The sequence below is a fragment of the Pempheris klunzingeri genome, chromosome 8 (genome assembly GCF_042242105.1).
Source record: "Pempheris klunzingeri isolate RE-2024b chromosome 8, fPemKlu1.hap1, whole genome shotgun sequence".
NCBI lineage: Eukaryota > Metazoa > Chordata > Actinopteri > Acropomatiformes > Pempheridae > Pempheris > Pempheris klunzingeri.
This window is the reverse complement of record NC_092019.1, coordinates 3,599,272-3,622,636: the sequence shown is the minus strand read 5'-3', so window position 1 is coordinate 3,622,636 and position 23,365 is coordinate 3,599,272. Positions and strand designations below refer to the sequence as shown.

The window sequence follows — 23,365 nt, the reverse complement described above, 5'->3', positions numbered from 1 at the left end:
TGGCAGGCAGCGGACTGGCTGTGGTTTGGACGCGGGGAAGGAGGACCGGCGTTCAGTCAGCACTGCGGGGCTCCTTCAGCCCAGCTGCAGCGCGCTGGAAAACAGGAAACGGAGCCTCAACGGCTCTCACTTCTCTCATCAACTAGTACAAACAAATGCTTTCTTGAGATTTTCCCAAGAAAGCAACTACATTTCCAAAGAGGCAATAAAAGTCCGCGCCGAAACAGACGCTTCCAAACTGGAAACCGTGCGTAATTCGCTGCGCCTTTTTGGTGCGTCTTTTTTTTGGGTTGGGATCCTAAAAACGAGCCCTAGCTCTGACTTCTTTCTTTCTTCTCTCGGCGTCCCGGTTGCTCCCTGCTCCACCGCAATCTAGATGTCATTTTTGGGATTCTCTCTCTGGTTTCGACCCCCAGACCCCGCCTTGGATGCGAGGATTGGAGGAGACCTGGGGAGCTCCGCGTTTCTATTCGTCCCGGAGACTGTCCGTCAGAGAGCCAGCACCGCCCTGTAATGTGTTGCAGGAGGAGGAATATTTTCATAGGGATCCAGATTGTTGTCAGAGCTCCGGCTTGAGACTGCTGCCCTCTACAAGACCCTGTCATTGTGTGCAGGACGAGGTATTCCCCAGACATCAGCTTCATCAGCGGTTTTTCTGATTTCATCTGGAAACATCACAGTTCATCTTTTAGACTTGATCAAAATCTCCAGATTAACCAGAGCTCTCTAATGATCCGTGTTGTGGTTTGTTTCATAAAATGGACATGAACTACTAAATAAAATCCAACGATGGACACTAACTCAACACTAAATCAAAGATTTTAGCTTTTATAGAAATGCAAAGCACATGCGATCATATGAAGTCAATACTGGTAAGTATCAAGGCCATTTATTTGCATTTTACATCACAGGGTTGCACAAAGACATGTAAAGTTGTACTAAAACACCTCAGTACCAGTTTACTATGTTCACACACAGAATGGTGCTCTAATGAAAACACGTGTTCTTTGTCTTCTCTGTCCCCTTTTTGCAAAAACCCAGTGCAGACAGTTGTTTGATGCTAATACCCAGCAGCCCATTCCTGCCACAATAATATAATATTTTGTCAGATAACTTACAATAGTATATAGTTTGGATTAGAGAGCGCTCTGGGATTAAAGCTAGGAGAGCTCTCCAAACCCTCCATCAATAACCTAAATCCTGCAGCAGTGAGTTCATGAGCTCTATTCTGCTTCTGTCATGTGTCTTTATGTGCTGGCTGGCATCTCCAATTTGATCATGTCTGTACTGCAGTCACCACGGCAGCTGCATGAGTAATTCAGAGGCATCAAAAGAACAAAAGGTGTAGCAGTACACTACAACATGCCTCGGTGCTGGATCTGGATAGGCTGCTGGAGAGCAGCGGGGCCTGGAGACATCTCTGGAAAGCAAAGGGCTCAAATGTTTTCACACGGCTGCCTAATTACTTTGACTGGAGCACGGAAATAATTGAGACAAATGTACAGCTTCATTAGTTTGAAATGCTGCTTCATTACAGAGCATCCTTTAATGGTGCAATCACACACTTACTTCGTAAATTGGACAGCACAGATCTACAGTCTGTGGAAAGAAAAAAAAATCTGTGGTGTGACACATAGAATTTTACACATTGTACTAAAAAGCCAGACATACGGGGCTCATGTTAAAATGCTGGTGAGAGGCTTTTAAAAAGTAGATGGCCATTAGAGCTAAGGTAGGTTTGCAGACTGGCGGCACCAGATGGCAGTGAGGTAACTGGATTTGAAAGGTTTCACAACCCAGGAAGCCTGTCAGGTATACAAAGCTCCTCTGGTGCTGTAACTACCCCCCAGAGTCCATTTGGAGATGTTAAAGAAATCAATGAGAAGAGCATCTCCACTGGTCACATGCAAAGGTTGAACAAGTCATGCATATTCAGTGGAATTCTTCCAGGCAAATGTTTGTACACAGTGTGTTCATCTCAGTAATTATCTGTGAGGTCGTGGCTGTAGTGGTTCTCCTCCTCTTTGACCCTTAAACTGTGTTCGGCATCCTGGAGACATTAGGTCCTCGTTAACAGCTAAAAAACTTACCATTGTTTCAAGAACTTGATACTTGTGCTTCTGCTTTGGGCTTTCAGACACTCCAGCTGTAAAAGGTGGGTTTTCTTTTTGTGCTTTCTATCTGTGATTGGTGGTGACGGCACTCTTCACGCAGCTGGACTCTACCAAATAGGTCCAGAATCTGTATCACTGAGGTTTAATGAGAGTTTGACCTCATTAACTCATTTAACTGACAACATAAGTAACATCATTCTGTAGGAAAACACGCTGTCTGTGAATGATTCATTGGCAAACAAAAGGATTATTTATTTATATTTATTTATGCATAGCCCATGTAATGATGACCTTATGGTCATCTGTGTATTTTGTTACCCTGTAAACTTTACTAAATATCACATTTTAATAAGGAGAAGAAAGAGGGAAATAATTTATTCACAGAAAAAAGTAATAATTATTTTAATTGTCCACTACATGTCAAAGTGAAATACTGTGCTTTTTACATATTAGTTTGACACCTTTAATTACTGATTTCTTTACAGATAAAACATACTAGAATCAACTTGAAAACAATGAGGGAGTAGATTATCAGCTGAGCACAAGGGTTAACCTGATGCTGCCATAGCATTCATAAATCCAGGTAGAAGGTACTCTAGATGTTATATTCACACATGCTAGTGACTGGAACCACACGGAAAATAATAATAATAATAATAATAACAATAATAATAATAATAATAATACTAATAATAATAATAATAACAAATAATATAATATAATATAATATACTATAATATAATATAATATAATATAATATAATATAATATAATATAATATAATATAATATAATATAATATAATATAATATATAATTTGCATTTGTGGACACATTCAGGTCATTTTTGTAGATTGTGTATTTGATTTACTTAATAATAGTCACACTTTCATGTGGATGGTTGAGTTGGTGCCACTTATTCTATTTACATAGTGGGTGGGTAGTTTACTGTGTAACACTATGTTAAGTTTTATAAGATGATGATGAGTTTTGTTTGCAGATTATTTATCTAGAAAGTAACAAGAATCCATAGATGTGAACTTCTAGCTGCTGCTACCAACACCCGAGTTCCAAAACGGCTCAGCTCAGATGTGTTGAGACATCGCTGAGGTGTGCGAACAGGAATGAGGGGACCTGGTGATGAACTATTGTCAGTCTGTTCTGCTGTGTCGTTACCAGTCTGTGGCCCCGTCCACTACGTCTCTATGAACAGCTACAAAATCCTTCCAAACAATCTTCTGTTCGACGGCACAAATAAACAAAACCTGATTGTTAAAAGAGAAGTTTTTTTATTTGTGACGTGTCAGAACACATCTTCAGTACAATCATTATTCCGTACAACATAAATCAATACTATATGTACAAAGTGCAAAGACTGATATGAAACTACAATATTTTAAAAAAAACTCATAATTGAATTGAAACTCATATGATGACATTTCAGAAGACAAAAGAACTTTGCAGGAAGTTTTAAAACAAGCTTCAACATCTGTCCAGCGGACAACACTGCATCCTCATCAAGAATCACAATGCAAAAGAATTTCTGATTTTCCTCTATGTGGTTTGTTGTCGTTAGAAAGCTGTCAAATGGTGATTTTAGTCTGAACTGGATCATTGAGGGATGGCACTCTGTGGCGTTTGTCTCATTGTTTGCGGTTTGTGTGAGAAGCGGGCGGCGTCACTCCAAGCTCAAACTGAAGAGCAGCTCGACGTGCTGCCTGTGGAGCTCCTCCGCTGCAGCTGCTTTACTCGTTCTCAAACTTGCTGTATGGGTGGTCCGAGTCACCGAGCAGACCTGCGCAGAGGGAGAGAGGACACAGAATGAAAACACAGAAGCTCTGGCCAGGGAACACGATGTGCTGCGTTCTTCTGCTTACATTTCCTACATTTCCTGAGGCAGGGACGGTCAAATGTAGACCACATTAGTCCAAGGACATACATGACATCAAATGATATGGGAAATCCAACCTGGATATTCTTCCATTGTTAAAATCTGATGTGCAGCGCAGAGCAGCCTGCCCTGTCTGTCACTTTTGTTCTCCTCTCTACATTTTCCAGAGAGGCTTTTTACAATCCCCAAGGATCAAAACAGGCATTTAAGGACTCAAGGTACTCGAGCGATCGAGTCCTGCTCTTCAACAGATTCAGAGTAAAACAAAACAAAATGCAAACTGACAAAAACTTTAAAATTAAAATAGCGACAGTCTTGCTTAGTTGGATCAAGAGACAAACATTAGATCCTACTTTAGGTCCCATAATGCAACTCATTTTGCCCACATCTCTCAAATCCCAGCAGTCTTTGTCACAGAAGACGTGAAAGAGCCTGTAAGTGTATAACTGAATACACTTCTTATGAGCACAAGACCAAACTAAGCCACTATGCTCTGTGTAAGTGTTATTTTTCCACACATTATCCTAATATGGAAAATAAGGAGCCGACGTGGGAAAGTGATGATACAGGAGAAAGACTGTTGTTATTAATGATCCTCTTATACTAAAACTGATTTATGGAGTGTTTTCTTTCTTTGGAGGTGGAAAATGTGAACAACTAAGTCAAAGTCGCCTGAAACAGAAACACAGTTGAACAAGTGAAGTCACAGCTGTGTGCGGATACTCGCTGTGGCTTTGCATTATTTGTGTTTTTTACGGTCCATGCCGGTAGGGGTGCACGATGATTAAAGAGTTAACTGTAACCCGGGCAAACCAGAAATGCTGCTGACAAGACAAAAACAGCAGCTGGACTGAAGGACTACCAAAGGCAGCCGAGGGAAGCGGAGGCTCTAAACTACAGCATTGGCCTCCAACACGCTCTGTGAGCTGAAGCAAAGCTTACGTCCATGATGTGTTAGCAGGGAGAGGTCAGACTGATTTAGACCGGCTGCTACGGGAAGAATCAAGAATAACTTGTCATTTCAGGAAATACACATCTGCTTTCTTCCCAAGAGTGCAAGAGGAAGACTGACATCAATTTCATGTCTGTGCTTTGATTGTATTGGGAGTAGAGGAGATAGCAAAAAGAAAACTTATGTGTTAAATAGGTTCAGTTGGTCTATTTCTACCTTTGGACCGAGCTAAGCTAGCTGCTGTTCTCTGCATGTAATCTTCCGCTAAGCTAATCATGTCCTGAAACACTGCTGGATCCAAAAGGTGGACAAAAGAGGATACAGAGCCACATTGTCTTTATTCCACAGGTGATTCTTCCATGTCAGAACCGGGTGCCTACATTACCCACAATGCAACGGGACCACCGACAGTTCAGTCAGATGTTTGGATGCGTTCTGCTTGTAGCTGCAGACGTTGAGCAGTGGGTTGCAGAGGTCTGATTAATAACTCTTCCATACCTCCAGATGTTTTTCATTTTCACTTGTAATCTCAGCCGACGCCGTCATTTATCAGACTTCACACAAAGACTTTATGCAATTTGATGTCCTAAACAGCTGTAAACATACTTTGATAAGTAAAATTACAGGCATTCCCCTTTAACACACAGACATGAAATTGATGTTGAATTCTTATCTCACTCTAAAACGGTTGAACTATTCCTTTAACCCGGCACTCGGTGTGAAACTTTGACAAAAAATGAATTCTCAGCCCGTCTGATGCTGCTTTTAGTCGGAGGGATCCAGGTTGGGCTGATTCACTCCTGACCTGTAGAGCTGTCCCTGTCCATCCCATGCAGGTTACCACTCTGCTCTGGGAATAAAAGCGCCTCGAGTGAAACCTGGAATTCTAATTCATTCTCCCTCGCTGGGAGCGTTTCACCTGGTGGTGACATGAAACTGGTTCTCATTTCGCTGAAGGACCTCCTGGCCTTCCCTCCAGGAAATCCTCGGCCACCTCCGACGATCCTCAACCTCAGCTGCAAGCAGTGCTTTAGGGAAATAACACGACTTCGTGTTCAGTCCCTGGATTGTGTTTTACAGGAGACACCTGAATGAGTATGAAAGGAGTGCAGCCTGCAATCCCTGTGGAAGTAAACTAATGAGAGCAGGAGGCCCGAAGAACAGACCAGCATTCATCACCCTCGTGCCATGTTGTCTATACCCTAAAACCACAAACCCTGACATCTTACTTCACTGATCCTGCCAGAGGAGTCTAACACACACAGACAGCTTCCAGGGTCAATCAGTGGGAAGTGATTCCTCACACACACAACTGAAATTTCTCCCACATCAATAGCAGAAAATGAATGATTCCCTCTTTATGGAGGGCATGACAGCTCTGCACTGGGACAAAATTGTGAAATGTAAGACAACATTGCAGTGAAATGTCGACTGCCTCCTCATTCTGTGGTCGCTCACACTAGCAGTTAATGGATTTATTACAGCTTGGGTCTCGTTTTTTATCATCACGGCCACCATCCCTATCAGTAGCAGTAACAATACATGACGACATCAGAGAAGTCCAATGGAGCAGGAAAACAAGGCAGGCAGAAAATCATCAGCTTTATAGATCTAACATTATGTGACCAGCTACTTAAAATATAGGATTATTTGCTGTTTCATTCTGTTTTAATGACCAGAAACATTTAGTGTGTGGTCACCACTATGAGTCATGTTAACAGTGGTGAAGTTCATGGGTAACAGAGAAAAGTTTGTTTTCTTATGTATATAAAACTTTTTTTTTAAGGAAATTAAATGAATAATAACTTCTTTTTTTTTTTTTTTTTTAAAGACCCCACCTCAAGGTTGGGAAAAGGAACATCCACCACAGTCCTTTGTTCAACTTTGACGTTTTACCGTAGTTGTGCATGTGCACAGTTTTCCTGTGTGGGACTTTGTGACATTGTGAGCGCGGTGCTGAGCTCGCAGCACGTCACTGTCGCTCCACGCAGACACATGCAGTGTGTACATTACAGGGTACGATACCAAGAGAGTGCTCCGTTCAAAGACAACCCTTTGTCTGCTGCCTCAGTGGCCTGTGAAATCCTGCTCACAGTCACGAGCAGATTAACTGTATATTTGACACCAGTGTATGATGAATTATGCTTACATTGATTTAAGCAGACGGGAGTTAGTGTAACCTCTACGTGACCTGAATTACTTTGCTTGTGGACAAGGCACACACTGTTGAATAATGCATTGCTGGCACAGGGTATGGAAATGACAGCCAATGACAATGTCCTGGAAAAATCTGAAGCCGATTCAACGTGCATCCGAGACTAAGCTGACGTGAGAAGAGACGAGGGACTGTGTTAGCCTTACTGGTGACTTCACGTAAAGCAGATGTATACATTATGGGGAGGTATGGGGACAGCCTGTCGCACCATCACGGTGACTGAATGGTAATTTAATGGAGACTCAGGTTCATACATACCATACTTTCTGCGGATCTCATCGTGTCTTTCCTTTCTCTCCACCTTCCTGTAAGAAAAAAAAGAAAGGACTCAAAGTTAAGTTATTTCAAAGGTCAGAAAAGTATTTGGCGTTCATACCTGTAGTGAAAGTTAAATTCAACAATTCGATAAACTATTGAATTGTTGTGTGTTAGTTCTGATGCGTTTCATGTCTAAACTGTGCCTGATTTTACTCAAACTTGCTGGGGAATGTGCAGGTGGTTTTATTGGTGCAACCTCTGCATCACAATTATACCAAACCAGCCCGTTTAACACCGTAAAAGACCAAGAACACCTTTCACCGTCATTTCCCGAGATACATGCGAGAGAGAGGCCAAGCTTTGCAGCCAACAGCTGAGTTAAACACGCAGCGCTGCACAAAACTCTCCTCGATGGCTTAGACACATCTAACTGGAGATCAGGGTCTAATGAAACTTGGGGAAATGAAATGTAAATGTAAGATTACATTCACTGGCACACAAACAGGAGCTGTGATTGCAGGTGCACACACACACACACTCACTGCAGGCTGCAGTAACAAACCATTATATACACCAAATCTAAAACTGCAAATCTGCCTCCATGTTGGATTTCATATGAAGAGGCCAGTTTTCCACACTTCGAAGGCACATTTGACACTTTCTACTCTGACCAAGTGATGATATTTAGGAAATAATTAGGAAAGACATATAAATATAAAAACAACTGCAAGCAATTGTTGAGAAATCATAAGTAGTGATGGTTTTACAGACTATTCCATCAGGTACTGCAACAGTGTCCAGGAAAACATTTGTTACAAAAACTCCCATGAAATACAGTCCCATGTCACGCTGTCAATATAACATGAATATACTGCATCACCCAGCTCCACACAGTCCATTTATTTACTGGATCTTTTGTCCAAAACACCCACCCAACTGTGGGAAAATATTTTTCCAATCTTTCCTTTACAGCCAGCCAAGTATAAAAAGGCATTTCTGCGAGTTAACTCGTGTTTTCACTCGTTGCAGACTCTGATGCCACAGTTCAGCCGGCCATGGAATACAAACAGAGCAACAGGGCTGCCGTCAGCCTCTCACTCGGCCCCTCTGAGGAGTGACAAAAAGCCTGGAAGGAGGTTTTGTGCTCTGGACCTCCAGGGGCGTCGCTTCACTTCATCTCTGCACAAAGAGCTGCTGTAAATCAGCAGCGTGTCAGTGTGGTATTGCCAGGTAGTGATCTGTGAGCAATCGGGGTGGCTGAGCTCTGCCCGCCATCTGTCCCCCCCCCCTGCCCCGCTGCCGGCTTGGATGCAACTAATTGACTGAGAAGTTCGCTCCCTCTACATAAATATAGCTGTGTTCAACAAGTGGGAAGTAAAGAAAGAGCTGAATGGAAGGCAGAAAGAAGGGATGCAAAGGATGGAACCGTTTTCCCTCCTCTCCCATCGATACGCTGGGCTACATCTGAAGAGGACGGAGAGCTTCAGCTGCAGACACCGTCTCTTTCTCTAGATAATCAGATCACATGTTGAATTTTCTTTCTTTAACCGTTTGCTTTATGTCTGTCCTTTGAGCTGCAATAACAACAGACTTTCCCCACTGTGGGATCAATAAAAAAAAAAGTTGATCTTTTATCTTTATCAAACAGGAAACACAATGTGCAGTGGAAAGAGTGAGAGAGGCAGAGACTGTGGCCAGTGCACTGCACTACTATCAATACTGGAAGAGCAGCAGTTCAGCTAAACACACCAGATAAGACAGGTGTCTTTTTCATGAGATATGAAAGCTGGCAGCTATTTGTGAAGTGTTATTGTCACCAAGTATCCCACTGGTAGCTTGAGGCACCGCAGGGGTCGTGTGAATGACCAGGCTGAGAAAGGTGGGGAACTACATCTGACTTAATCAACCTATAAACAAACATGAGTGTTCTGATGCTGTCAACACTGAGGTTAGCAAGATTTATTCAGACAGCAAACTGACACTTCAAGCATAAAATGGATTTTTTCTCTGCACACAACTCTGAAAACGTATGTCTTGACACAGCACAAAGTTAGAAACAAGCCTGAGAAGAAACAAGCAGTTCATGTTCTTTATAATGTAACATCTATTACATTTGAAGCCGTCTTTAACTATTTGTCACTAGTTTCCCAAGGACTGTTAGTGGTTGATGAAAATTCAGATTACGTCTCGTTTAGTGTGTCCATTTCCAAAGGGGGGTATGAAAGAAAAGGTTTAGGAACCACTGCTGTAGCTCAGGAGGAATAACTTTTATTAGCTTTTATAGAGTAAGCTGCTTTCTCTCCCAGGGAGGAAAAACTGAAGTAAAATCGGGGTGGACTGGGATCTCACATTTAGCAGAGTGGGGTCAGGTTTTAAACCATCTCCGCTTCACTTCTAAGGCTACATTTATTCTTCTGTTAAGATGCACGGAAACATCTTTGCGAACCTATGCAGCGTGGGTAACCGCAGGTCACGGAGGAGCCGACGTTCGCGCCCACTGGGTCTCAGCACCGCTGGCTCAGATGATGATGAAGGCTCAGGGCCGTGAGCCAGCCCTCCAGTGTCTCGAGGCTCTGCTCTTTCCCACGATGGGTCCAGCCTATTCTGAATGTCCCGTTTGCGACGTGAACTCCATCTATGTAGGTCACTGCACTAACTCTGACTTCGGAGATTTGATCAGGCTCACTGCAGGAAACCCTGACTAGACTCTGTGGCACGTGAGAGAATTGGATTCAAGTCGCAGGCTCGCTCTCCAACAAACACACACACACACACGGAGAAAGAACCAGGGCTGTGATGTTACGGACTTTCTTTCTGCACAACTGCCCGCTTACCAACACATCATCCAGCCAATCTCAGAGAATGAATGCACTGGGAGCACAGGCACTTGATAGAAAGATGAGACTGAAACATTTATGGAGTGCCGGAAGAGGAAGGCTTCCAGGTCTACTGACTGCTACAACACACACTGCTGTAAGACTCAGTGACTAACACACTGTGTCTTTGACAGTGCATGGTCCTCCACAGGATGTAGCACCGCTCTATTTATGACCGCATTACCAAAGAGCAGCTGCTCAGCCTTGACAATCCAATTGGTGTTTTGGGATGCGAGTGGAGGGACGCTGAGCTCCTCCTCTGGGACATGGACTTGCTGGGGCTGCACTCACACCAGTTGCTTGAATCCCAAACATACAATGGGTCCTTTTGTTGGAGACTATTAGCTATTCCATTGCAGGAAATCCCATTTAGGTCCTACTGGGATATCGAGAGGCAAAACACCCAACGTACTGAAAGAGTAGGATCAGATCTTAAAGTCATTTTTAGTGCTCCGATCTGTTTTCTTTCAGAAACATATCCTGCTAATTAGTCGATAGTGACAATAACCATCATATTTAAAAAATGAAATTGATGAAGACGTGATAATATCGTCTCTTCAATAATTTCCCTTTCGTTGTCTCCAAAACCTAGAAAGAGGTCAGTGTACATTAAATCCCAGCATATCAGAGCGGATGTTTGCCAGCCTGTGGTTTCCCCGCCACTGACTTTGTTTCAGCTGACACGGTGTTGGTGGCAGATGTTTGACCTTGTGGATCTTTTGTTTATTAGTTCATCTGGTTGCCTTTTCACAATCCATTGCTGTCTTTGTACTCTTTAGTACAGCTGTAGTGTCTCTCTCTCCCTCACAAACTGCACAATAAACAACTGATAGCATTATAAATACAAAAACATGATTATATGTAGATTGTGATAATATCATTATGGTTGATTGTTCTGGCCATGATAATCATCGGTGAACATCTGTACTGCTAATATTGTGAAAATGATTTCAGTCATATCTCCCACCACCTTTACATCTATTAGTTTTCCACTTGATCCAGGAGGGAGCAACATAACATGAAAATAAAAAACACAAAGTCCACTCAGAAAAATATTGCTTTCATTTAAAGAGAGCAGAGAAAACCCAGTGCCACGTGAAGCGGTTTTGTCTATTTAAATAAACACTAGTTATTGACAGCTTCAACCCATTTTTCCTTCAGCCTGTGGGGGAAGTTCTTACCGTTCCTCAGAGCGCTGTTTGATCTCTTCTCTCCTCTTGGCAGATCTCTCCTCATCTCTGTCGGGCCTTAAGACATAAGGAGGCACGAACTGTGTATCAAAATTACTGAGCCAGAGAACAACGAAAACACTCATTCACACACTGAAATTACAGATATCTACCATCTGCCACAGTTGCTTGAGGGATATTTTTTCACAAAGTATAATGACTAACTTACAGCATTTAAGTTACACTGATTCACATCCTCCAGAGCATGACTTATATTTGATTCATGAATTGTCGCTGCGGCTTGAATAACAAAAGGAAAATGATGTTCAAAAGTAAGGTGAAAGCTTTTGCTGCAGAAACAACGCACGTCACCTTTGATAATGGAATTACCTAATCTAATGGAAGCTGAGCAATCAGGAGGTGAGAAAATAAAATTGCCTGTAGGAAGATATACACTTGGGGTGTGTGTGTGTGCGTGTGTGTGTGTGTTTTAGGCTTGTTCTTCATTACTTTTCTTCTGCAAGATGATAGACATGAATGAGACTCCTACACCCACAGGACTGTCAGTGTGTGACAGGCCAGTCTGCAGTTGAGTGACTGATGCGACATTTTCATTTCACTCCAGCACAATGACAGCACCACACGTACTCTCACACGTACACACACACACGTACACACACACGTACACACACACACAGTTGTCTTGTAAAGGAAGCTAAAAGGATGAAGCTGCAGGGATGAACTCACTGAACAGTTCACTTATGAACACGATGGCTGACACGATGGATTCAGGCTCTTCTATCAAGAAGGTGTTTTCCTTTTTCTTTGGGCTCCCATAATTTTGCTATCGTTTCCACTAATATAATATTACTGATGCTTTTATTAGGTGTATTGATGTAAAAACAGGCCACTTCAGGGTCACAACAGGAAGAAATCATTATTTGCTTGTGATATCCTGACTGTATGTAAATTGAATGCTGAGTGCCAAGCTGGAGATTTTGTGCTTTATTAAAATTCTAACATAACACTTTGTTTAAAGTTGCCTCTACAGCAGGTTACCAATAAGTATTAATGCACTGCAATACATCCTACCCTTATGAAGCTTATTCAGTTCTCAAAGAGTCAAAGAGTTGCTGACTCAACTGTACAGTCATTTTTTATTTTGTACTCGGAGCTGGAGCTGCCGTGGACAGAGTTATTATGTCTCCTGAAGAGATTGTGATCTTTGGTCTCAGTCTAGCTACAACAACCAAATACGAATACTCTCTGTTAACAGACACGTCTTTCTGCTGCTTCGTCCTCACTTCACAGTTGGACTAAAATGCCACAGACTCGTCTTTTAACCTTACCTTGACGGCCTCTTCTTGCAGCAGCAGCAGCAGCAGCAGCACACAGTGATGCTGAGGAGTATGACTCCACCCAGGACAGCCATGGCAATGATCAGGGCTTCAAAGTTCACTGAATCACATAACGACACAAAGAGTTAATATTCCTATTCTTCACGAGGACAGGATTTGTTCTAAGGTAGTGCAATAAATGAAACCTGACACATTTGGTTCCTTCAACTACTCAAACTTCTTTGTCAATGGCGCCCCCTGCTGACTGCTCAGCACCACTACAAGGCTTTGCATAATACCAATGAAGCTTCAGGTTACACACTTTCCATTTCAGGGGAAAACATAACCAAGACATCAAACAAGACTTTTGCAGTTGGGCACGTCCCTCCAGCAGCAGTATAATTGTTTGTCGAGTTTGGTTGGTGACACATTAAAGTAATAATTTGCCAAGTCAGTGATAAAACATCTGAACTAGCAGCAGTGACCAGATTAACACAAACCCCTTTTCAAACGCGAGCTGGTTTGCTAAACAGCACAAAGGCTCCACAAATCCTGAATGGAACCGGTTCAAGAATCACAGCTAATTCAGTGAAAAATATGCAAATGAGTTCCCTGAATCTGTAAGGCACTGAAACTGATCAACACATGTAGAAGCAGACATGTTTTTCTTCTGTGCAACATTGAAGGTGGTTACTTTGCTCACATTTTACAGAAAACGTATCATTTTGTCTTTGAAAAAATAAATGTTTTATCTAAGCCCATTTTGTGTATTTGGGGTTTGTGGTCAGTTTGTCAACCTACAATTCAGTTTTCCACCACAGGAGAAAAGCTTTTCCACCATGACTTTTCCAAAGCTTTCCATAACTAGCTTGGAGCACATTCAGCTAAATAAAATGTTCTTCCCTTATATCTGTTAATATGGTTTGTGTGATGAAGTGTAAAAAATCCTGACTCCCCAACTCAAGTTGGACACTACTTAAATGTCTAAGCATTATTATGATGTAATTACTTATTCAAGTTCATTGAAAAGAGGAACTCTTCACCCTACCACTGAGTCGATCAGTCGTTTTTACAATATGTGAAAGGTCACCTAGTATTCTTTCTCCATAAATATCAGTGTATCATGTTGTAGTAGTGTGGACAAATCAGTAAAATAAATAAAAATGATAACGAATGACAGGAATTATAAAGAGTAACAACAACAATGACATGAAGCCTTGCTTTTGTTTTCTAATCCTGTTTCTTGTGTTAGTAGATATTTTCTAAAAACCCCCGGTACAATGTGAGAGCCTTAGTGAAACCAAGAAAAGAAAGAGAAATAAACAGCAGATAGATAGACATGTGACAGACACTTGTGTTTATGCTACTTTTTTTATTCCTGAAAAGTGGATTTCTGTGTAAAATATTAAAATCCAAGTGTGAGTGTCTGATAGCTTTAGTTAAATCTGTCTGACTCTGTGATTTAGTTGAAGTGATTCAATGATTGTGCCATTAAATTAACACTGAACTGTCAATTCTGCGGTCATTTTAAAATCGGACCAAGACCACTGACACAGACCTGTATTTGGACTGATCATTTAGTGCACGTCTTCAAGTGAACGTCATGTTTCACCATGACCACTTTGGTCTCTGATCAACCAAATGCTTTGCCAGCACATCTAGCAAGAGGTAGGAAATAGTGTCAGAACTGCTGAACTGTTTGGTTGGAGTTATTTCCCCTACTTATATACACAACAAAGATGGCTACTTTCCCCGTTTGGCAGGCTACGCAGAGCTTTGTGAAACTCCCTGCCACTGTTTATACTTCTTGTACCCAGTAAGAACATTTTGGTGAGCACAGAGAGGTAACGGTTCACTTCTATAAAGCCTTTGTAGAGTGTAACCTGGTGCACATCAAGTCAACCACACAAGAAAGGAAGCAGGTGGGGGGCTGAGATGTATGACTGCACGATGCATCCCTTTACATAGCAAGTAAAAGTGAGAAATAAGAGGAACAGAGAGTTTAGGCTGACAACCAGATAGTCTGTCCTTGAACCTCCCACCACTGCACATATTTGTCACCTTAGCTCTAACCCACCAGTATTATATATGCCAGATCATTCCAGGGCTTCCACCTGTAAACAGGCATGTGGCAACACAGACACCTTTCTTTTAGATGTTTCTGTGGTTGCATTGTTCTTATTTTTTAGGATATTTATCTATTTTATTCAATGTATGTGTTTATGTTGTGTTTGTGTATGGTCCTTGTTTTGCATGTGAAAATGGTAATTAGGTAGAGCACTGAATCATTACACCAACTTCCTGTTATCAGTCCAGCTACATGCACGGCCAGCATTCCCCTGAAACTCAGATGATAACTGAAACAAGTTTCCACGTGAGTATTTCGTCCTGCAGTTTCCCTGCCCTGTGTAAAACTTTTTTCAGGTTTACTTCCTCATTACAACACCAGCGGGATGACGTATCACAGTGTCATGAAGTGAGAAATACAAGAAAAAAGGTAGACGAGTCACCAACTCTCATTACAGTAAGACTGATGAACTCACTCCAACACACTCCCCAACGGGCCTGGGACAGCTGGCACAGCGACGCTGGAGGCAGTAACCAGGTCACCGGGTATTCTGTGCAGTTGTTGGTGGTGAAGCACCACAGACACTGTGCAGACAAAACATAAAGATCAACCATCTGCATTAGGATCATAACCTATATGACATATTTGATACACAGATCTAGAGCGGCAACGAGTAGTAAAACAACTGGCTAATTCTTTAAATTGTTAAACTAAACTAAAATATAATTTTCTGGTTCTTGCTTCACATTCATAAGGATTTTCTGCCTTTTATGTGACAGTAAACTAAACGTATTTGGATGTTAGCAAACTATGTCTGTCACTTTTATCATTTTCTCACATTTCAGAAACCAAAAATGTTAAAAGGGAAAATATGTCAGAGGATTTATCCACAGTGAAGCTCATCTTTAGTCTTATTCAAATCAAAAACCATTCTTTAGTAGCGTTAAATACAAGATCAGCAAGTTTTATCGAGAGGATTACACCCTCAAGATATTTCATTAACATTTGAATGTAAAAACCGTCACACCAAACTCCATGCAAAATATGCTGAATTTAAGGTACACTTGGTAAAACACTTCTTTAAGAGGTTTCTTGTCATCAGGGGGGTGATCTTATGGTAAAGCAGACATAAAGAAATCTAAACAAGTAGTATTTAACTTCAACTTAACAAGGTCACACAGCTTTGAGGGGTACAGATCTGTGTATTTTGAAAACCAGTGCTAAGAGCTGACTTGTCACCGCTTTAAGAGCCCTGGTGCAGATCAGCTCTTTGGTCACGTTGAGCAGGCCGCTGCATTTTCAGACAAACAAGGAACCATAAAAAGATTTATGACAAAGAATCTGTAGGGGCAAAGGTCTGCTCTTTAGTAATTTAAAAAACAAACAAGCACCCAGATTAGAGGTGACACCCTTACCTTGGCATGGGGAACACATTGGTCACAACTTTTGTGCGCAGAGCAGGCTGGAAAGAGAAAACAAGAAAAAAAAGCCACAGCTGTGTTAGTAGGTCAGGACCAGCAGTCACGTATTTGATTCAGAAACTACAGGAAGACTTATAAAATGCCGATAAAGTGTATTATAACCAGGCAAAACGTTGCAATCGATAACTCTTAATAACTGTACTGCTTTTAAAAACTAAGACTCAACTTACGTATTGGCGGCGGTGCACTTGTTTGGCTTTCCGCCAGGCTAACTAAGCTAACACTCAGCACGGAGGCGAAGAAAAACACCGAAATGCTCCGTGTTCGCCTCTCGCTTGTAAAATAAAACATCGTTAAAACCGCAGAACAGCCGCTTAACTGCGTCTAAAAACAAAGAAAAGTCTGCTAGTCGAAGGTAAACGCTGGCTTTTCCTCTACTCAGCTTCTCTTGATGAACACTATTGTTGCTGTTTTGCCTCTACAGCTGCTGTTGCTGCTGTCACTTCCGGGGTGTCTGGGGTTGGCGTGTTTGGTGAAACCTGCACCGCCCGGGCGGGTGGAGTTATCATCTTAACCCAAGCATGCAAGTATACCCGCCCGCTCAGATTGACAGGTACATAAAAAAGCAGGTTAGTTAAAGGGACATGTTTTTAAATGTTCTTTTCATTTTGCTCATTTGGCATTTGAAACCTGATATTTTAACTATTTTAACAAATGTTATCTCCATCACTAAGTGCCAAAACAGGAAAAGGTGCACTCATAAAGTAAAAAGAGCAACATTTACATCTGTATTTTATTGGACTGGAAGGATAAAATAGCAGAAAATAGAAAAAAAAAAGTGCCTCAAAATTGTGATTATGTGCAAAACTTGAGTAAATATACTTAGATACTTCCCAGTGAATACTCTTTTGAATCCCGCTGTGATCTGAAATGGCTGTGAGGTGTCAGTGTTACAGTGTGTCATAAGAAACGCAGCCACTTACATTTACATTACGTGTAGTTTCTCGTGTCATGGCGTGTTTTTATTATCAAGACAAAACTACTTGTAAAATGCTGCATGGAAAACTAACTGAGAGCTTAAAACTTATCATTTGTTTTCAGTATTATACATTGAATTTGTGATGGGTCTGAAGAAAAAAATAAAGAATACAGTGAAGGGAATTCAGATTTTCCACTTGAATTATGTTCTTTTCCCTTTTACTGTTGCTGTTATGTCTTGTATACAAATGAATCTTTATTTAGTTGGGTATTTTGACAGTTTTGAACATAATTAAATTTGCCATGGCTATTTTCTTGATGAATTTCCCGGACGTTATAATAATGCTTCTCCAGAACTGAAAAAATAAAAGGAAAGCAATGATTCTGAAAGTGCATCTTGTGGTCCCACATATGTGTGAGCTGACTGATTGAGGGAGAAGCTGTTTTCATCTCTAAAAAACAAATTGTGTCGCACATTAAATCCATGTGATCCTCCCAGAGAGTAATCACTCTTTTTCCACAGCCTGCCTGCAACAAGGAGCTGTGCCACTGTTTACCACTTTTTATCTGCTGTGGCGTCATGCTGCAACCAAATCGCTCTGTGGAATTTTAATGAAGACTGAACTGAAAACCTTTGGCATTTGTGTGATCAGCAGGTGGCAGTGTAATGTCACAGCAGCTCTGACTCTCTGCTCAGCAGCTGTCAAGACTCCATATGATGAATCTGTCTGTCTGCCTGTTGATGAGCTGTTTTTACATGTTTTTCTTCTTCTTGTTCTTCTGTGTTCTCTACAGGTTAATGTAAATGATGAAATGCATGTGCTTTGCATGCAGTAGAGGGTAATGGGTAGTCCTTCATACTGTGTGTTGTCACACATTTCGTGCATTGGCGGTGATGAAATATGGGCTTCATTAAAATTATGTTTGAGTGCGAACCCAGCTGAGCTGAACCTGAGGCTGAACACGCTCCGTTTGAGCTTCAGGGGATGATGTCAAACACAAGGCCTACCCTGTTTGCCTTTGTTTTCCATCCTCATTAGGACTTGACTCCAAAAAGAAAGTAACCCGGAGGACACATTTTGTAGTGGAAGGAAGAGAGTGAAGGAGACAAGGAGACAGAGGTGGCACAGTCTGCTTCACAAACGTTAACTACAATATAAAAACACCTGCTCGTCTCTCGGTGTATTCTGTCTGTCAGTGCGGGCCACATCTACATAATGAGAACAGAGCTCTAAGTGTTATAAGTCTGAGAGACAGTAGTGAGTAGAATACAATACTCATAAACTGGCATGGCAGGGCCAATTTTGGAAATCTCAGTGGTTATATAAAAAGTTAACAGAGTGGCAATTGCCTTGCCTAGACAGTTTTAGTGTTTGGTTTTATTGGCACTGTGAGGCTGCAGTTGCCCCTATAATGTACTCCTGGCGTATTTGGACTCATTTGTAAATGGCTCATTCCCAGTTAGATTCCCCAAAATGCTTATCACACTTACAGCTCAAACATCCAAGTCTGAAACTGTTTACAGAGTCACTTTCATTGAACAATTAAGAGGTAGGTAGGTTTTTTTTTAAAGCCACACTTGTGGCATAGCACCAATGGTGGCAGTGTTGTTCCACCACTGTGATCCAGGCTGACATGTGTTTGTGAAAAGCTCTGACCAGACTGGTTGTTTGTTGATCGTCTGACTTTTCAACGAGCCGTCAACAGGACAAAGTTCAGTGAAATATCCTAAAATCTATTGGATTGATTGGTTGTCTCACTATTTATCTTTACGACTGTGGTATTTTCCTAAATTTCTGTCTATGCATTAGACCAATGCTCTGTAAAACTAATGACTTTTGATAATGACTTCATGTTTCATGCTGAGTAGCAAATGCTAGATGCTACATGCTTAACTAAGACAGTGCATAAGGTGACCATTATCTTCTATACCTAAGTAGATTAGATTAGATATCGTTTATCGATCCCTCAGTGGGGAAAGTTTGCTGTTACAGCAGCTCAAAGGGGACAGACAAAAGCACACAGTTAAAAGAAATAGAAAATTAAATAGCAATAATATAATATATACAGAGGAAAAACCTATGTACACAAAGAAACAATTATATACACAATAATTACAAAAAAACAACAACAACAGGGTGAATGGGATGTGAATTATTGCACAGTTTATGTAATAATAATAGTAATAAAGTGCATAAGTGGTGGTTGTGGTCGTGGTCGGTGCAAGTACAGCTCACAGAGCTGCTATCATGACTCTGAGTCATGGTAAAATATGAAGCAACAGAAAGAGAGACATGGCCAGTAGATAAGGAAGGCCATGTGTACGACTATTTCATCCCCCCCAACATAACATTTCCATGTGATGTCATGTGGTGTGTCTACTAAAATGGAAACTTATTTCGTAATGCTAAGAATGTACTTTGCTCTTCAGATGTTCATGTTCATTGTTTTATGTTGTAATAAAGCATCTTTGGCCATCTACTCAGTGAACGAACCAGAGAATCACAGCTCTGCCTTTAACAGTACCTTTAACAGTTCTTCTAAATTTTTGAGATATTGGAATAAGTGTCACAGGCTTTGCACCCTCTGATTAATACTGCACTGACCTAAATCGCTAGTATAATACCGAAGACCAAATCCCCTGAGTTCTTCAAGGTTGGGTTGAAACAGTTGACACGTTGCCCACAAAAAGTCTTATAGTGGAGGTTTGATCTTCATCTGTTTTGTAGAAGTGTTGGTCTGTTGGCTGGTTGATCAAGATTATAGTAAGGGCTGTAAGACCTGTGGTGTTGTTGGCATTAGCTTTAACAGCAATTTAACAGCAATCAACTCTTTAAGTTTAGACTGTAATTCTTTTATATGTACAAGTCAAACTTGTGGCCTGATGTTGGCACTACAAGGAAGGTCACGGGGTCGACAAAAACTTAAAGAATCATCATATCTGAAATAATAATATCATCAGATACCATACGGAAGAGCAGATATACGGACTGTAACTTTTAAGCTCATTCAATTCATCCCTGCTGTACAATTAAACTGAGGGGCGATGTTACTAATGAAGTGTATGAAGTTTCTTTCATCCTGGCAGGCACTTCATCATAATCCTCTATATAAATATTAAGTCTCACATCCCTTCAGCAACATTTTCTTTTGAAAATTAAATGTTTGCCTCACAGAAAGATGTGTAATTTCATACCTGCTGCCTTGTCTGAAAATATCCTGATTGACATCTGCCTTTAAAAAGCCATATCTGTGAATGTCCACTCTGTCCTCTACTCTTTACTTTTCCATTTTGATTCCAGGCATAGGCTGGTCACTTGACCACATGACTCTATTTGATTGTTAAATGTGTGCTAAAACAGCATCAGTCAGCTTTACTGTACTGGGTGAGAAAAGTTCAGCTTCTGCAAAGCTGATGTGACAGCTTGAAATTCTCCAACAGCTGAGTCATGTTTTAATGGTCCTAATCGCCCTTTATTGTCGTCTGCTCTGGTCTTTTTCCTCTCTCCTCTGCTCATTTGAGTGGCTGAACGGGTGGGAGATAATGAAGGCTAATGGTCTATCTGAATGAGTGAATGTGGAAACATACAACATCGAGCTGTCTGGACATACACACAAATGTCTGTCACACTATAATTCATGACTAGAGATCATCTAGAAAGCAGCATTTTAGCTAAATTAAACATTATATATAAAATATTTCTGATAATAGGAATTTTGCTGTGGTTACAGAGGAATGTGAGTCTCCCCCAGACAGTCTGGAGACAGATTTCTATGGTCATATTACGATATGGAGACCGTACAATGCGCCTCATGCAAGGCTAATCAGACCTCTAAACTATGTCACTACTACATACTATATTCACTACTCCTTGTATAGCAGTTTCCTCTATAATGAGATTTCAGACGCTTACGACTCTTTTTGTGCCACCGTCCACAGGTGTGTGATTTACAATATACTTCAACAGTCAGAAGGGCTTGTTGAATCCAATTTTGGATGTTTAGGATAAGAAAAAGAAAATTCTCAGTGCAAATGGATGAAGACTGAGACACCATGTAGATCAGGGTATTGATTGTAAAATGTTCAACTAAAATTTACTTCACAAAAGTACATACTAATTTTTACCATCTGCTTCCCGTGGTCCCGTGGGTGCTAAAGCCTATCCCAGCATGCACTGGGTGTCAGGCAGAGAGCCCCCCTGGACAGACCACCGCAAGGAAAAGTTTCATTCAGATTTCATTTCAAAATTCATCTACTACATGACAGAATAGACTTTTCAACCTCAGAGACTCTCTCCGTGTTTGGAACCATCCTGTAAGGATGACCAGCATCTTTCTAGAAGATGCTCCCTCGGTTGGTGTTTAGATGATGGTGATGGAGAACTCTGCCTTGCATGGTGCTCCAAAAGGTCCACTACACCATCTAATTCACATCATTTAATACCCAGGGAACCACTCAGCGAACCTCTGGACAGAAGCATTTGTATTTATTACGTTTCTCAAGTTTTCCCTTACCCATCTATTCATGCCAGGTTTTACAGAGCTCCATTTAATCTCATTTTGAACACCTCACATTTACCACAAGGTGGTGTTAGAGGCCTGCAGAAGGCAGCCAGTCTTCAGCAGTAACCATGTGGAGACGGACAATGATCCAGTGGGTGGAAAAGGAAAGTGTGGCGATCAATTGAAGCATCTATTATTGGCAAACGTGAGGGTGTTCTTTTCTAACATGCTCCTGACTTAGACCAGTGCATCACCATCATGACGTTAGTTCATGGATAAAAATATTCCACGTCTTCCTTTTGAAATATGGATCCACCTGTAGAGTGCCAGCATTCACTGCCTTTAAAAAGATCCAACTAAGATCATACATCTAAACATGCTGAATTGAGCTATAAACCCATTAATTATTTCTGAATAATACATTTGTAAATTACTGCGTTTTCACTAATTACTTCACAATTGACTATCAATCACACTGGCACACTGGCGCTTTATCATACAAAGACTTTTTGTGATGAAGTTGTTATTTAGCATATTTTCTATTCAAACTTGAGGCTCACTTTCATACCAGTTCCCCTTTGGATTCCTCAGTGCTACATCTTATTCCCTCACTCCCAGGTCTTGCTTTAATTAATTCCCCTTATTAAGTTCCCCAGTAGGGCGTCTGCTGTCTTTGAGAAGTCTAAAAGTCGTTTAACCAATTTCAATTGCCGTTTTATTTTTAGTCAACAGAAAGTTAATAGAATATAGTTAATATCCGTAGCACTCAGAAGCAGCAGGCGAGCAGCACAGTGGGGGAAGTACACAGAGACACCATTTTCAGGTGCAAAACAAACATCTTAGAGGATGCGGGATAAAAAGATGTGCGGTGGAAGAAAAACTCTGGATTAGTCTGAATCCATTAAGTCTGTCGGGCACAAAATTATATCCTGCACACAGTCGACACAGTTTTTAAAAGTAAAAAATCTCCCCATCATGCCATCGAGACTAGCAGCTGCACAGGAGGGCTTAAGAACTCCTTGATTTTTAGTCTCAGAGGTATTCTTTGCCAGGACAGGAAATTATCAGGCACTCCAAAGCAAACCCCAAAGAAGCTGTCTCTCTGACCTATCACTCTCAGCTATGCATGCTGAATCTTTCTGGGACTACTCCCTTCAAAGTCTGCATTTCAAGAGTAAATACAGGATGAGGGATGGAGGGTGACCGAGGCTGTCCAGTTAAAAAAGTTCTTAGAGTTGTAGCCAAGAAAAAAGAGCCTTCTTTAACTTGATTTTCAGGACAAAACTGGTGCATTCTTTCCAATCCAAAACCCACTGAGTGCAGCTCACTTGTATAGTTTAGGTCAGGGTATGAAGACAGAGGATCACCTGTAGACCACATTTTGTGGGGTTGTGCAGCTCCTTTGTAGCCTTCAATCCTAAGAAGACTGTGCTCTTCAAAGGCACTGAGCCTGAACTGAGACACAACTATCCAGATCTATTTAATGTCATTTTGCTGTGGCTTTTCAAGTGCATTAGTTCCCGGTTCCTTGTACGCCAGGTTCACCTTTGGAGAGCTTCAGTTTTGGTAAATGCAAAATTGCAAAC

General features: G+C 41.2%; 1 protein-coding gene across 1 annotated transcript; it reads right to left on the bottom strand.

The window, feature by feature from the left end:
* Positions 1-3,387: 3,387 nt before the first annotated feature.
* On the bottom strand, positions 3,388-16,786 carry LOC139205174 (pituitary tumor-transforming gene 1 protein-interacting protein). Its single transcript, XM_070835317.1, has 7 exons — positions 16,529-16,786; positions 16,293-16,339; positions 15,353-15,461; positions 12,822-12,930; positions 11,485-11,550; positions 7,428-7,474; positions 3,388-3,906 (listed from the first exon to the last, which is right to left on the bottom strand). Exons 1-7 carry the CDS (start codon positions 16,647-16,649, stop codon positions 3,857-3,859), a joined length of 549 nt encoding a protein of 182 aa, XP_070691418.1. The 5' UTR covers positions 16,650-16,786; the 3' UTR covers positions 3,388-3,856.
* Positions 16,787-23,365: the final 6,579 nt, after the last annotated feature.

Excerpts from the sequence above, each read along its gene's own strand:
- LOC139205174 (XM_070835317.1), bottom strand. The coding sequence starts at position 16,649 with ATGTTTTATTTTACAAGCGAGAGGCGAACACGGAGCATTTCGGTGTTT. Across the intron at positions 11,551-12,821 it reads TGCAAGAAGAGGCCGTCAAG|GCCCGACAGAGATGAGGAGA; the intron begins GTAAGGTTAAAA and ends TTATGTCTTAAG. Across the intron at positions 7,475-11,484 it reads AAACAGCGCTCTGAGGAACG|GAAGGTGGAGAGAAAGGAAA; the intron begins GTAAGAACTTCC and ends TTTTTCTTACAG.